Source organism: Perissodus microlepis, chromosome 12, assembly GCF_051167445.1.
Source record: "Perissodus microlepis isolate ML-2025 ecotype Zambia chromosome 12, ASM5116744v1, whole genome shotgun sequence".
NCBI classification, from domain to species: Eukaryota; Metazoa; Chordata; class Actinopteri; order Cichliformes; family Cichlidae; genus Perissodus; species Perissodus microlepis.
Window position 1 is genome coordinate 22,190,702 of NC_140472.1, and position 16,985 is coordinate 22,207,686.

The window sequence follows — 16,985 nt, forward strand, 5'->3', positions numbered from 1 at the left end:
CAATGAGCACCTTCGTTATCACTATAGGTGTAGACAGGTGTGGCATCAAAGAAAACCGAGCGGCCCCCGGTTCTGGTCGGTCCAGCTGCCTGCGGTCTCCGTTTTCGGCCGCAGAGCCGGCCCTGCTGCTGGCGCTACTGACGATTAGCTGTGGCGTTCGTGGGTGCGCACAGGAGACAGCGAGGAGGCCGCGCACGGAATCAAGGATCAGAGGATGGCCCTCTGCTCGGACGAGGCTTTTCAGGAACTATTACAAAGAATCCACGACATGGAAATGAAAATCCGATGCCTTGAGGAGAACACCAAAAGCAAAAGCAATAAAACTCTGCCGGTGGCTTACGGCAAGCAACAACCGGGCGGATCAATACCATCAACACAGAGTGGGACCCCTCTGAGCGGAGGACGTTTGTCGGGAGGAACTCCCCATTCATCAGACCTTTGGCCCCCACTTAGACGGGAGACTCCCAAGAAGATAAAGGAACATCGAAAGACACTCCAACAAGAAACAACTTCGATTATTCCTCTAAAAAATAGATTTGCGCCTCTCAGCTCATCACCGTCCAGCCCGCAAAGACTGTCAGCTGCAGAGCGAGGTCACCGGAATGTAAATAAAGATAAAACAAGCCGCACGAAATGGGCAAAGAGAACAGAGAACAGCAAGCGAGGGAGAGCACTTGCTATTATTCATGACGGATCAATCAAAGGAATTGAACAGCTATGCATCAATACTAGTGTCTTTAATTGTCCACAAATGACAGTAAAAGAGGATTCCATCAATTATTGAGAATAACCCAGACCTAGAAAAAGTTGTTGTTCATGCTGGAGCTGCTGACATTCTTATGAAAAAATCCGAAATTTTAAAGAAAGACTTTTTGGATTTACTTCAGAACTTTGACAACCACAAGGTGCAACTCCATGTATCTGGACCGATTCCAGCAACGCCCTACAATGAAGAATATAGCAGGATGAAATCGTTCAGTAGGGTTGTTAAAACTGTCTGTGCTGAAAGGTCAATTCGATATCTAAATAATTTTAAGATTTTCTGTTGAAGGAAGCACCTGTTTACAAGAAATGAACGTAACATTAATAAGAAAGGTCAGAGGCTTTATCTTCTGAACTTGTTGTCTCATGTGAACTCATCGCCCTGTTCTCAAATTGAGATAAAGACGTCAGTATCAGCTGAGACACACAGTGGACGCCAACCAGCTGTATCACACAGAGACCATGACGTACTTGCACCTTTCAGTGATAAGCCTGCCAGAGACATATCAGCTGACCCAAAAACAACGGCACCTGATGACTCTCGAAAGAAACACAGAGTTTCAGCAATGCTGTGCAGAAACACATCAGTTGACATAGCTCAAACAGCTGAGTTACTATGCCAGCCCCCAACAACTTCACTTCCAGCAGAGATTACAGCGACTCCAGCCAACTATGCAGGTTCAACTCTGTGCAGAAACTCACCAGCTGATGCCTGTACACCTTCATCATCATCATCATCATCATCATCAGTGATCATATCACCATTTAAGTCGTTTCCCGAACCCCTTCAAACCCAAATAAACAGAGGGATTCGTCTGACACCAAAAGTGGGACCACACCCACCTACTAATTATAAACAATATGGTTCTCCACTCCACCTAACCGAGTCTGATATCTGATACCGACCGGACGCCGTTACCAGATTGCATCATTCCCACCAAAATGTGTCCGGTCACTCTCATTCATATACTGAAAGCAAAATACCAGTTATTATAAGCAACAGATCCTTACACACTAAAAGTACTTATAATCAAACAGTACAGAATCTGAATATAATACTGTGCAAAAATAATCTCTCAATCACTGAAAGAAATATTAAAGCAGCTGCACTAAATATTAGATCTCTATCAGGGAAGTCTCTCCTAATCAATGATTACATCATTTCACATGATATACGTGTTCTCTTTCTTTCAGAAACTTGGTTAGATGGAAATTCAGAACAAGCTGTATTAATAGAGACTTGCCCAATTGATTATCATTTCATTAGTGAGACCAGAAAAAACAAAAGAGGTGGTGGTCTTGCTGTAATCTTTCACCAATCACTAAACTTTAAAAAGGTATCGCTAGGTGAGTTCAGCACCTTTGAATATTTAGCTACTGAAATAAATGAACCAAAGAAAGTTTTATTTCTAAACATATATAGACCACCAAAATCTAATACAAACTTTTTTAATGATTTCAATGACCTTTGCTCTGCAATATGTCTAGACTATGACCAGATAGCAATTGTGGGAGATTTTAACATTCATACTGACAAACCTCAAGATAGCGGAACAAAAGCATTAAATGATGTCCTCCATAACTTTGAATTAATCCAGCACATTAGTGAGCTAACGCATAATCGAGGACACACTCTGGACCTACTTATTAGCAAAGATCTAAATATCTCTAACATTGCCGTTACTGATATTGTATTATCTGATCATTTCTGCATTTCATTTGATAGCAACATCTTAGCCAATATACCTAATCTACGGAGCCCCGCAGGGGACATGGGAGAAAAAAAAATTAAGACGGACTTTTGCGAGATCTCGCAAAACTAACTCGGGATCTCGCAAAACTTTTGCGAGATCTCTCAAAACAAACTCGGGATCTCGCAAAACTTTTGCGAGATCTCGCAAAACAAACTCGGGATCTCGCAAAACTTTTGCGAGATCTCGCAAAAGTTTTAGCCGCATTCTTCGGACGCCGGCTCGAAGCCGACCGGGAGGTCGAGGCACAATGTGCCGGGAAAGCGGTGTTCCTCCCGGCTGTAGTAGGTCTCGACCTCCCGTTAGCTCGAAGCTAACGGGAAGAATGCGGCTAAAACTTTTGCGAGATCTCGCAAAAGTTTTGCGAGATCCCGAGTTTGTTTTGCGAGATCCCGAGTTTGTTTTGCGAGATCTCGCAAAACTTTTGCGAGATCCCGAGTTAGTTTTGCGAGATCTCGCAAAAGTCCGTCTTAATTTTTTTTTCTCCCATGTCCCCTCCGGGGCTCCGTACTAATCAGAGTAAGATCACTGTTAAAAAACGCTTCCTTAAAGAAAACTCAGCTGAATATTTTAAACTGATGTACACTTCCACCTTGTTTAAATCACCAACATCCACCAACACACATTCAGTAAACAAACTGACAGATGATTTTCTATCCAAAATCTTAGACATGATGGATAAGATTGCACCATTCAAGATTAAAACTGTCTCTAGTAGAAAGAAGTCTCCGTGGAGAAGTGATCCACTGGTATGTAATGAAAAAAGAGAGTGCCGGCGTGCTGAGAGAAAATGGCGGAAAACTCGACTCCAGGTTCACTGCGAGATATATAAAGAGAGGCTGAATAAGTATCAACTAGCCCTGAAGGATGCAAGGGAGTCATTTTTCTCTGAGATTATTCATAGAAACAACAATAATGCTAGGACATTATTTGCCACAGTGGAGAGATTAACTACTCCTCCTGTGGCAATAGCCCCTGAACTAAGCTCCACCAGGGCCTGCAATGAATTTACCAGCTTCTTTATTGAAAAGATCTTGAAAATCAGAAGATTGATTGGCACATTAGTTTCAACCCCAATACCAACGTTAAGCCCAATTAGCACTTATGCAGAGAAAATGACTCACTTTCAAACAATAAATCAATCAAACCTCGATAAAATTATTGAGAATCTAAGCTCTGCCACCTGCTGCTTGGATATATTACCGACAGGTTTTCTTAAAAAGGTCCTCCCAGTCATCAGGGAGGATCTGATCCAAATAGTTAACGCATCCCTCCTATCAGGTGTCTTTCCCAAAGCCTTAAAAACAGCAGTTATCAAACCAATATTAAAGAAAAAGAACCTAGACAGCACATTAATGCAAAACTACAGATCAATCTCTAATCTTCTATTTATCGGTAAAATTATTGGAAAAGCTGTTTTCCAGCAGTTAAACAGCTTTCTCACAATGAACAACCGCTTTGATATTTATCAGTCTGGTTTTCATAGGCACCACAGCACCGAGACAGCCCTTGTCAAAGTGTTTAATGACATCCGTATAAATACTCAAAGTGGGAAATCCACAGTATTGGTACTACTGGACCTTAGTGCGGTGTTTGACACCGTTGATCATGATATAGTACTGGAACGTCTAGAGAGCTGGGCCGGACTCTCTGGTACAGCACTCGACTGGTTCAAGTCCTACCTTAAGAACAGGAACTTCTATGTGTCCATTAGCCAATTTGTATCACAAAATATAGAAATCACATGTGGGGTCCCCCAGGGTTCCATCCTAGGGCCCCTCTTATTTAGCATTTACATGCTCCCGTTAAGCCAGATTATAACCACCAATAATATTAACTACCACAATTATGCAGACGATACTCAACTTTATATCTCAATGTCACCAGGTGATATTGAACCTATCCAAACTCTTAATAAATGCATTGAGCAAATTAATAATTGGATGTCTCATAATTTCCTTCAACTGAACAATAACAAAACTGAAGTACTTATCTTTGGACCCAAAAAAGATCGATTAAATATCAGTAATCAGCTCAAACTGGTCCAACTAGAAACTACCGATCAGGCCAGAAATTAGGTGTAATAATGGACTCAGACCTGAACCTCCAGGGCCACGTAAAAGTTATAACAAAGTCAGCCTTCTATCACCTGAGGAACATTTCTAGGATTAAAGGACTGATGACACAAGGAGACCTAGAAAAACTCATCCATGCATTTATCTCTAGCCGCCTTGATTACTGTAACAGTATCTTCACAGGTTTACCCAAAAAATCAATTAGACAACTGCAGCTGATTCAGAACGCTGCTGCTCGTGTTCTCACTAGAACCAAGAAAATAGAGCACATTACTCCAGTTCTAAAGTCATTACACTGGCTCCACCTGACATACTTTAAAGTGCTTTTATTAGTTTATAAATCTTTGAATGGGTTAGCACTAGAGTACATTAAGGATCTGCTATCATGGTACAAACCATCTAGATCAGTCAGGTCCTCCAGCTCTCGTTTATTGACCATCCCTAGAACCAGAACTAAACATGGAGAAGCAGCTTTTAGTTTCTATGCTCCTCACATCTGGAACACACTATCGGGAGAATGCAAAGCTGCAGAGACACTGAACTCTTATAAGTCTAAAATTAAAACTGACTTATTTAGACTTGCTTATGAGTAACTGATCCTATTATGGCTCTCTACCTGTTTGTTTTAATTTTTTCATGTAAATTATTGTCTTGATTATTGTTTTATTGTAAATGTTTTCTTGTATTTTACTTTTATAGTGTTTTACATTTTATTTTTTGTGTTTTATTTTAATCATGTAAAGCACCTTGAATTGCCTTGTGCTGAAAGTGTGCTATACAAATAAAATTGCCTTGCCTTGCCTTGCCTTACCTCAGCCACTTTTACAGCTACACTGGGAGATCAAAAGCTTGATCACTGGAACACTATCCCCACCTCCACCTTGCACCCAGTTTGACATCAAGCAACCAAAACTGAAAGAGGTCAGGGAGGTCATGCTAGCTGGTCACAAGTTAGGGCCTGATCACCACCAGCTGAATCAGTCTGGAGAAACACCCAGTGGCCCCAGGTAGATCACTAGTTGCACCAAAAGGTGTGTGTTATAAGAAAACTATGACTGATTAATAGTTGTTCACCCACACCCTTGAGATAACCATCCAAGACTTTGAAAATACCACCTTCATGCTTTGTAGCCCTTACTACAGGCAGATCTTGAATAGAGAGTGAACTAAGTTGTTTTCCATAAGTCTACTTGATCTTTGAAGAAAACTTTCCTTTGATTTTATTCACTGTTATGTGGTCCATTTTGCTGCTGCTCCTTCTGGGTCTGCCTGCACAACTTCTATTTCCAGTCCTGAATGTGAACCCGTGTTTGAACTGTGCCTACAGTAAATTGCACAAGACACAACTGAGTGAGGGCTAATGAAGATGAAAAGGGAGAGCTTGAAAAAATGGCTACTGTGAAGTTTTTTTATGGGTCTGGTGGACTCATGGTATTACTGGGTTATTAAGTCAATACCTATAACAGTTTATGTATGAACTTTTAACAGATGTTTACTTTGTCCCCATTTCAAACAATATAGACCACATCTTGTTGCATTCTCAATCATCCAGGAAAGTAAATCTCCAAAAGTTGATTCTGTTCATCTGGACGTAGTGTTTTGTGGGAGAAACGTTTCATCACTCATCCAAGTGACTTCTTCAGTCCCACAGTTTGTGGGAAACGTTTCTCCCACAAAACGCCACGTCCAGAGGAACAGAATCAACTTTTGGAGAATATAGACCACATATATGGTTAAAATCTGGCATTTACCTTCTGTCCACAATTTGGGTGGAAAAAAATCCAAACATATTTTTCTTGAAGCAGGGTTTCCGAATCCTATTGATGTTTACTTCTTTGAACTTAATTAGAAATGGAAAAGATTCACATCAGCCCGACCGAATAAATGGTCTTTTCTTATCCCGCCTATACAACAACTAAAGGGCAACTCTGACCTGTGTGTTGCATATGTATATCTTTCTCCTGATGCATGTATATTGTGTCTTCATAACCATTTTTGGTCCTCACACAGTGCACCTCTTACTTTTGTTGCTACTGGATCAGAATTTACATCAAGAAACATCTGATACAAATAACTTTCTAGATGGCAATGTCGATGAAAAGCTAAAAATCCCATCTGATGTCCTGCACAGGAGTAAACACCATTTGTGTTGGCCCTGGTTTTACCATCTTGGCAACCAAGTAGTTGGCTCATTCTTTGGGCAAGAAGGCCAATCTCATGGTCGATCTAATCCTTCTCTTCAAACTCACTGTCAGACCCTAAATTGGGGTTGCTGCTGTAGCTCACCTGGCTGAACAAGTTACACATGTACTGAAGGCTGGAGTCCTCGCTGCAGGGACTGGCTTTGAGTCTGTCTCAGACCATCTCCTCTCATTCTCTCTCCACCCCCCTTTCTACTGTCCTATCCAATAAAGAAAAAAAAGGACTCATGTTCTGAAAACTCATCAGCTTCAAAATCTTCCTTTCTTCTAAAATCACTGAAGTTCTCAGAGCGGAAAATCTTTTCACTGTCTTGATCAATAAGAAGCCACACGGGCAAAGCTATTTATTTGTTGTGTCCCACATCCAATCTGCTGCTGGGACAGAGCATGAGAAAATATAGAAAGATTCCCGCAAGGCAGAGGGTAAAATGTGTGGGAATTTGGGAGCAGACAGGTGTAGGTGATAGAAATATAACAATGCTGCAACCTTGTAAGGGAAAACACACTTATACAAATACACACTGCACATACAAACACACACACACACACACACACACACACACACACACACACACACACACACACACACACACAAACCAACAGTGAAGGGACACAGCATCTCCACACCTTTATGACCCATGGGTCCAGTGGGCCTGAAAACCACGTGAGAGAGAGAATATAATCTAACCCTCATTAAGAGAATGAGGTTTGGGAAATCCAACAAAACATTTCATAGGACCAAACCATGCTATTGTGGTTTGGTCCTGTGTTCCTGTAGTATTTAATGTTCTGTCTGTGGCACATTTTAATCGTAATATTCTATATATTTTCATGTCCTCAATAATATCCACTAGCAGAAAAACACATTATCTCTTTTTCTCAGTTATTGACCCAGGAGGCTTGGAGAGACATAAACAAACTAGGAAAGGCTAATCCAAAAAAACAGAAGAAAGAAAGGAAAATAAAGAAAAACTCTATAAGATTAGAGACTCATTTATATTCAGGTGGAGATTCATTGTTTCTTAGATATAGACATTGTTAAATGACCAGAGTGGTAGTTCAGTTCAACTCACACGAAGGTCATGATCAAACAATATAGAAAGAAATATCAGTTAAGAAGAAAGAAGGCAGCTTAGAGCAGGGGAGAAGAATTTGGACACTTAAGGCATATGAAAGCAGGAGTAGTGTGTGTGTAGGTGTGTGTGTGTTTGTGTGGAGATAGGAAAGTGATGCACATCTAAAAGGTGCCAAGCCTTTTATAAAGTGTTGGTTTTTTACAAGTGTTTGTTAAGCTCTCTGTGGGGACTCGGAGAATGTGAAGCCCCAGGCTTTAAGGTAAAACGAATAAAAAGAGAGCAAGAAAAAGAGGAAAATAAAAAAAGTGGTGAATGGAGACCAGCACGTCCATCTATAGGGATAGGAGTCGTGCCATAGGCAGTCAGACGCTGATGGTTTAGAACCTAAAGCGTTTATTTCTCCTATGGAACTAAACTTCCCAAGTTTAGGCTAGGCCCAAAGGGCTGTGTTTCTAACCACAACTTTAAATGAGAAATAGATTCTCTAGAATTCTTTTACAAGAAGAAGTCCCACATTTCATTTTTAAGGTAAGTCTATATTTTAAGAACCACTGCTTTGAGCAACAGTGGAATGCCTGAGGCAGGTATTCGGATAGCCAGAGGTAATGGCCGAGGAGAAAGCAAATATGCCTCCTGTTACTATTCGGTGGGTTCTCCGTCTAAACACTGCTTATCAAAATTTGTTCCCCCCACCTACACCATTGCTTTTTCTTCCCACTCACCACTTACAAAACTGTTTTGAACCCACCATCTGTTGATTCTGACAAAGAACCTTACCTGGAAAAAAAATATTCCTTGCCAATAATTTTAATTCTGTTAAAACCATATTATCCACAAGTTTCAAAAATCTGAAATAGTACACATCGATTGGAATTATACTCTACGACTCCCTTTGGCCTCAACCCAATTCACCATGTAAAAAAACTCACCCTGATTAAAAAAAGGGATGTAAGGTAATCCGTCCCAAACTCATTTATGTTAGCATGGATTCTGTGGCCTCAAAAAATTCATATTATAATGTGGACAATGTGTAATCAAATGCCATTTCAGGCTGTAGGGCAAGCACAAATCATTGGAGAAAAACCTGGTAGCTTGATCAAGCTGTTTGGATGGAGGGAGGGATGGAGGGATGGATGGATGGATGGATCCTCTTTTACAATTTAAGTTTGGGTATTTTCTAATATAACTGGAACAAAACAAATGCAAACAACTTAAGCTTTAAATGCCTCATGCTGGAAGAGTGCTGATGAAACAATGCAGGAGGAGGGAAAGGCACAAAGTCAGAGTAGTCAGTAGTTGCAAACTTGTGTATGTTCCTTCACATGAAGGTGGAGAAGGATTTCAAGTCAGAAAGGTGAAATAGGGAGAATGGGGTAACTCAGAAGGCAGATATTGTGTTGCATCAGCTGAATCTCATTTGCAGGTGTTTGATGTTACACTTTCTCTACACACAGAGAAGCCTTCTCGCATGTGCTAACACTTCCTTTTCGCATTCTATCTATGTGTCCTTTTTACATTATGCCAACTTGTCCAAATGGCGGACTTTTATCAATAATTGCAAATTTGATTTTAAGAAATTTAAGAAGCCCAAGCTATTTGTATATATAAAGGGTTTTTTTTGGGGTCTAATTTCACATTAATTCTACTTTGTCGAGGAAGTTAAAACAGCTACAGCTATATAGGTAAAGTAAAAATCACTTCCATCTGAGGGAAATCATTACTGACATCTAGCAGAATGCAAACACTGGTCTCTGGTGCAGGATTGATGGACATTAGACACGGCACAGAATCTGCCTCTCGGAGTGGAATAACAGTGTGGACTTCACAAACACTCAAAATGAGAATTCAGCCCACGAGAACAGAAAGCAAACAGAGAGAGGTTTCAGATGAAAAACTAAGCGAAAGCAAGAGGGATCGAGGGAAAGCAAGCAAGGGAGAAAATAGTGGCGGCGTCCGAGCAGAGACAGAGTACCACAGAGCTGTTCGGTACATGCAGGTGAAATCCCTGCGTGCTGTTGGCGGCTACACTACATTAACTCTAGCTTTCAGTTTGAGCCAGGGACTTGGGGAATAGATGGGATGAGGGCAAAAGGAGGGAATCCTAACAAATGGTAGTTCAGGGACACACACTGAACCTTTTGCTATACAAGCCTTGACCTTATTTTATACGATATTATTAAAGCCATTCCAGCTGATGAGCTCTCGTCACAAAATGCCTTTTTTCATTTCACTGAAAGAAGTCATGAAAGGCAGTGACGCACAGCCTCGCAACTAGGAGGAAAAGTGCTCCAAGAATGCAATTAGGTTCTTCTCATCCTCAGTGGAGACATGACTGGAGCTTTTGTTTACCCTCATGTCTTTTCAGTCTTTCTTCAATAATATGAAAGTCAATAATACACAGATACAGATTGTGTTTTAGGAAGACTTGCATGGTTAACGTTACAGCAGTTATACTGTAATCTCAGTTAAATTAAGAAGCCTGGGACTGTGTGGATACACTGAGTGACTGCGTAAGGTGACAGCCCTTTGGGGAAAACTTTTGAGGTGATGGTTGATCATGGTGTTAATGTACCGGTACTGTGTCACAGAGGGATGTCTCTCAAACAGATGGTTGCCTGGGCTGGCAAGGTTGGTGGCAATTTTACCCCTCTTTTTCTCTACTGTTGAGTCCCTAAGCTCCTTGATGTTAAGTAGCTGACAGTCAATGATCCACTCAGCAGTGGCGAGGTACATGCTCAAGCCTTGTCCTCTGAGAAGCAGGAGGCAGGAACTCAACCAAAGTTTGACATCAAAGACATGTATGTTTAAAAGTGAATGAGTCAGTGGGCTTTCTAGCTCATCTGTTTGGATGTTTACTTGCCTGTTGGTTTGTTTTCATTGGTCTTCCATTTCTCTCACTGTATTACAATCAGTCACTATTAGTAATTCATAAAAAGTGTTGTATAAGTTTTTTTTATTATTATAATTTCATTTTTTTTTTTTTTTTTACATTCGTTTTGCTTAATCCTGTGGGCTGGAAAGACCTGCATGCAGTGAGATGGTCAGGTTTGTTCTTTAAGGTCCTCACAGAATGGGGCAAGGCAAATGAATTAGACACAAAACCTGTATTATAAGCTAGGGTGGAGAATGGATTGATGATGGCAAATAAAAGCAGATTGCCCCACCACCCTTGAGCAGACAACAGCACACCATGACAGACACGTGATCAGGCCCAAGCTATTATTTATAACATAAAAATGCAAATAAATAGATATGATACAGACTTCTCTTTGTTCTGTTGGCAAAAGCTTTTTTAACTGTAACTGTGATTATTAGTATCTATTATGTGTAACCAGATCAAAGTTAGGCTTAACATTGTCCTTTTCCATCAATTTTATAGTTAGGGATAGATCAGGTGATCCTGAATCCTCTTTTAGTTACGCTATAATAAGTCTAGGCTGCTTGGGATTTCCCATGATACACTGAGTGTTTCTTCTTCACCCGTTTCTGAGCCTGGTTCTACTAAAGGTTTCTTCATGTTTTTAAAGGGAGTCTTTATTCCCACTGTCCCCAAGTAGTTCCTTATCATGGCTTGTTTGGTTGTTGGAGTTTTTTCTCTATTATGGTAGGGTCTTTATCACAGCACCTTAAGGTGACTGTTGTTGTGATTTGGCACTATATATAAAACTCAATTCAACTAAATTAAATTAAATAGTGGGGATCGGAGGGTTGGCCCTGAAAGTTATGATTAGCCAAACTGCTGACAACTTAGTTTGTTTCACTACAGTTAATTTTGTTTCTCCAGCCTTAAATATATAGATAGATGATGGAGATATATGTTTTCTCATCATCACTCACAACTAAGTACCCAAAGTGACACAGTAATTTAAATGAAGGTTTTATTTACATGCATGCACATTTATGCTCACGCAGAAGCTTTTTCTTCCAATTTAAAACTAAACCGTAAACAGACAGAGTGTTTAGCCGTTGTCCTCTGGAGTCTTGCACCCATATACTGTATGTATTGTATGCTGCACAAAAAAAGAAAAAAAAGTCACATTTTTCCTTGTCATGTAACCCTACTATTGCTAAACGACTTAAAGACTGACAACACAAGGAACTCATTGTGATCATTTTTGGCTTGTGTGCGTGCGTGCGTGTGTGTGTGTGTGTGCACAGGGATTATGTTCGTCTTACTTCTAAATACCATATTTTTCTGAATCAATGCTGTTCTCTCTCCTCTTAATACTTTTATAAACCTCCTAAAATTGGCATTGATGAAATCAGAGCATCTCCCCAGCCCTCTGGGACTTAACAAGAATAATCAATCCAGTTAATTGTTCTGCCGCGACACTGGCAATGACGGCGGTGTCATCCGTTTTCCATATCAAATAGATCATTAGGTAGTTACATAACTACACACACATACACATCCTTTGACATCATTAGCAGTGGCCTCAACCAAAATACCTTAATTAGGATTACCTTGACCTGGAATGTATCCCATTAAGAACAGAAGAAGCAGTAAAAATATTCATACTAGCATCGTGGTTCTGTTACCACACAAAAATAAGTTTAATGGAGATAATTACAGTGGTTAGTGCTCTCATTGAAAAGTCTTAATAATGACATGACTTATTGGTTCTCTTAGTGGTGAGACAGTATCATGGATTCAGTAATATTTTTTTAGCTACTGTTTCCTCTTCTATTAGGACAGGTATTAACAGATATCGAAAACGACAACAAATCACTGTCGGATTAAAGGTCAAGATTTTTGGTTTTTTTCCCCCGTAACATATAGCTAGAGTAATGAAGTATGTATACAGGGATATTTATTGTCCTTAAGATTACATAAGTTCTGGTTTGACCAATGTGAGATTAATTTGCTCATTCATTCTCCAGATTGTTATGTGTGCTGTGCTGCTGCTTGACTGGTACACAGCAGCATGATATATTTCGAAAAATTTATATTTTCAAAAACAAACCTTGCTCTGCTTCTGACATTTGGCTGCCATCAAATTCATACTGAGAAAATGAGACAGAACAACATTACAAATTTTGGACATAACACTGACAGAAACTTGCTCTATTTAATGAAAGTATTTCAGATTTGGTATGTGGTGTCATATCTGGGGGAAATCACACTGAAGTTGAATGAAAATGTGATTTTTTTTTTCACATTAAAGCTTAAATATCAATGAGACCTGATGTGAGCTGTTTCCAAGAATATTATGTGCCTCGTATATGAGCAGCTGTGAATCATATATCAGTGCTCTACCTATAAACTACAGACCTCCAAATCTGCTGTGAGAGATCGGACATTCAGATATTTTAGGGATTTCGAGCAGCCATTGTTCTGTGTCATATGCATAGATCTGCAGTTCCAGATGTTTGGAATACAGATTTTGATGGACTTGTTTTGAAATGGCTCCTAAAAAATTGTGAATTCATATTAAAAAGTCCATTATTGGTCTAGAGTTTATTTGCAAACATATTATTAGTTTATACCTTATTAATGTTTTAGTCCTTCATTATAAGTACACTCAAAAAAATCTGTTGTTGGATGAACACAATTTAATCATGGCACCCTTTTTGCACACAATTTAACCAAGTACAATAAACCATTTTCGATCATGTCAAACCAACACATTTGGCATTTGGTGGTTTAATGTAATCAGATTACGTTGGATCAACATAGTATACTTACACTGATTTGAAGTGATTTATTTAAGTTTGTAGAGTGAAATTTGTTTTAATTCATTCTACACAAGTTAAAAAGTTTAGGAAAACACAATTAAATCTTGTTGTTTGAACAACTACTTTGTTAATCAAGGCAATTACTGCAAGTCTTGCTTAATAAACCAATATGGGGGTTGATGATTTCACTCATTTCAATCGAATTATTTCAATTAGATTTGTTTACATTTGTTACACATTTAGAAACCCACTACTTTACAAAAAAAGTCACAATCAGATTATGATAACATTAACTTTATTAACTGGATTTAGTGGACAATATAAAAGCTTACCATTTTTGTACACCTGCAAGCATTATGCCACTTCAAAAGGTAAAACGTTAGAATACTTATTTACAAAGGTAATATGTTGGAACCAAAGCTTCCACAACTAAAAACTAACAATAGCTCTAATTACCTATTGCAATATGCTTTTGATTTAATGTATTTCTGATCTATGTCTGTGTGTGTGTGTGTGTGTCTATATCATGCTTTCAGCATTGAAATTTCCATAAAGAAAGCTATGTAGTAGTAGCATACAGTGTGTGCTTTTCAGACAATGAAACACTGAGCTCAAATAACACAAAGGATAAAATCTTGAGTCGAACAAATGTAGTGATAGTGAGGATTGCTTACCAGTAAGAGCTTATAAATAGAGATATTTACTAAACCTATTCCTGCAGAGAGATAATCCATCAACTGAAAGAGAGAATATGGTGTAAAGTGATCAGTGATGCCTCTAATATTTGTCTGATATTTATGTCCTGTCCAGTCCTGTGTAATTTTTCTGCACGATGCTTTCAGAAGAATGTGGTTGTTGTTCTGCACAGTTACACCTCTATCTATCTTTTTTTTCCAGATATCCGTGGCATTGAGGATTTCCTTGACAGTACCTCTCAGCAGGGGATGGATGTATCCCTTCAGAAAGTGGAATCCAACATTAACATGATGATCACGAGTCTGTTCAGAACAATGCGTGTGGAGGAGCTGCATCGCTATAGGGATACACTGCGCAGAGCTGTGTTGTTCATGAGCCCAGCTACGGCCAAAGCGTTTATTACCGAGGTAAGGAAAGTTAGATTTGGGCCTTCGTTTGTCAGTTAATAAAGTAGGTAAACAACACCAGTGATGGCATTTTAGAAGTTTTGTGGAACCAGAACTACTGGAGCAGGACGAACATTTCAAACTCACTGCCAGGGAGAGCAGAGATGATCACACACGTTGACAAGACAAATTGTCATCCAGTTTCAAGTATGTTCCCTAATGGCATGTTTACACTCCTTCAGCACATGCACCCAGATATCCAGATAAGGCCGACATAAATGTCTGACATATGCCTCTCTAATACTGCATGGAAAGGATGCCAATTAGGAATTTCAAAAGCCACTGAGTCATTATGACTTTTGAGGTCTTACCGAAAGGAGAGAGCTACTTTAAAGAAAAAGTCCTTTACAAACAATAGTTTAAGCCTTTCTCAATCGGCGAATGGCATGTTAAATAGGTAGCTTACATTTTAAATAGCCTCACAGGACTTTATATAAAGATGTTAGCAAGTCTGGAAGAGCTGAATGCTTTGATGGAATACCAAATTAAATATGCAAACTATAGATATAGATTTTATGTTGTTACATGAGTAGCAAATTAAAAAAATGTAGTAGGAATCTGTCTTACATTCTTCACGGTTAAGTGATTAATGGTATTTTGAATTGGGTTTACTCTTGTGACGCTACCAATGTTACCAGGCTTAATGAATGTTTTGCTAATTCACGTTAGCCCTGTGTGTCTCTATTAACCAGATCAGATGAAATTATTGGAGTTAGTCCTCTCAAGGCCACTGAAGTATTATTTGTTAAGCCCTGAGCATGATGGGAAGATATGAAAGTATTCATTGGTTTACTTCTTTCACTCCCGCTCTTTCTCTTGGTACGAGTCAGTGTTAATTTATGGTGCACAGACAAGGTGCATGTTTTTAATGTAATTTTTAGGAAACATGCATATTCAAACAGACACACACAGTTCTCTTCCCCTCTCATCATACTCTTTATCGCTTCAGAAGAAGACAATTAGAGGAGTTCCTTTTGCTCCTATACATAAATGATATGGAGGTCATGGTTGAAAGCAATAGGCTCTAGCATTAGTTATGAATTCTTAATTTGAATTGGTAGGATGGGGCTTAATCCCATGTGTCATGTTCTCATCTCAGTTTAATTAAAAGTGACCTCGGAAAGAGCAATCACAATCTAATTTGGTTGGAGGCGTGACAGGGGTGGGGGTGGATGGTGGGGGGTGAAAAATGGGGTGTTATTGTGTGACTGTGAGTGTGTTAGCATCAGTGTTTGTGTATCGTAGTGTTTCTGTGGCTGTGTTACAGCCTTTTAAGTTTAGCATGGAAATACACTGGCGGTAGGCCTCTTAGCTTCAAGGCTTTGCACTCGCATTCAGAAAAGAGCTCACTTTAGATGACTTTCAGTGCTGAGGTCGTTAATCAAACAAACCTGATGCATCATGCAGTACTTGTTACTCTTATCCAATGTAGTGCATTATGAAGCTTTTTGTAGAAAGTAGCTCATTACGTCACTCTTTATATTACTGTACTGCAGTCTTCTTCTGGACGATAGGTGTCACAACTCGGAAAAATCTCTGCATGGCGTAAGATTCAACAAAGAAAGAAAAGTGGTTGTAAAAATCTAACCTTTTTAAGTTGTTGTAGTGTCTTGTTCTTTCTGAGCTCCTGACTTGATATATCATTGAAATAGTGGTGAAGGCCAACCTGCTTGCACACTTATGTCTCCAACCCGTTGGCGCTGGCTGCTCTGTGCTTGCCAGGTAACAAAAGTCAAGAGGTGCATGACAAGCTGAAATGACCGTAACATGCCATTGATCAGCAGTTGTAATGTCAATTTTAATGTACATTATCATTTGTGAGTGCAACAATGGTAAACATAAATAGGTCATACTGTAATTAGTTCTCAGGTAAAAATATAAATCTTCAGTTACAGTCCCACACGACAGAGGTCCCTGTAATAATGAGGCGACTCACAAGGTCTTTCTTTTACTTTTTACCCCTGAGCCGTACGAGGCTGATAAGGTATTGTCGTCACCCTGCCATTGGGCGAGCAGGCAGGCGGGCAAACTGGACACCCAAGTTTGTGAATGCAGTTACTCGAGTACGAAGCAATACTGGAGTTTCAAATTGATATCATAGCTGTATCTACTAAAAATCTCAGATGATTTCGTATCTCTGCGACCTCGACCTCAAGGTCAAGATCAGAGTACAAGTTTTCTCAAAATCTTGTGAATACAATGAGTGGAGAATGAAGTCACCTAAGATTTTGTATCTACTACTAGGCTGAGTGGTACCACTGGCCACCACCAGTATTTTTAAGTATTCAAACAGAGCCATTGG

The 16,985-nt window shown here is 39.5% G+C and overlaps 1 protein-coding gene across 3 annotated transcripts in view; it reads left to right on the forward strand.

Annotated features, from left to right (window-relative positions):
- Positions 1–16,985, forward strand: part of grid2 (glutamate receptor, ionotropic, delta 2) — a 523,204-nt gene that overhangs the window by 306,305 nt on the left and 199,914 nt on the right. For all 3 annotated transcript variants that reach the window (XR_014801858.1, XM_084947220.1, XM_084947219.1), the window contains exon 4: positions 14,439–14,644. Coding sequence is in view for 2 of the 3 variants with exons in the window: in XM_084947220.1 (XP_084803346.1) it covers positions 14,439–14,644 (206 nt within the window). In the remaining variant the exon portion in view is untranslated. The remainder of the gene's footprint in view (positions 1–14,438; positions 14,645–16,985) is intronic.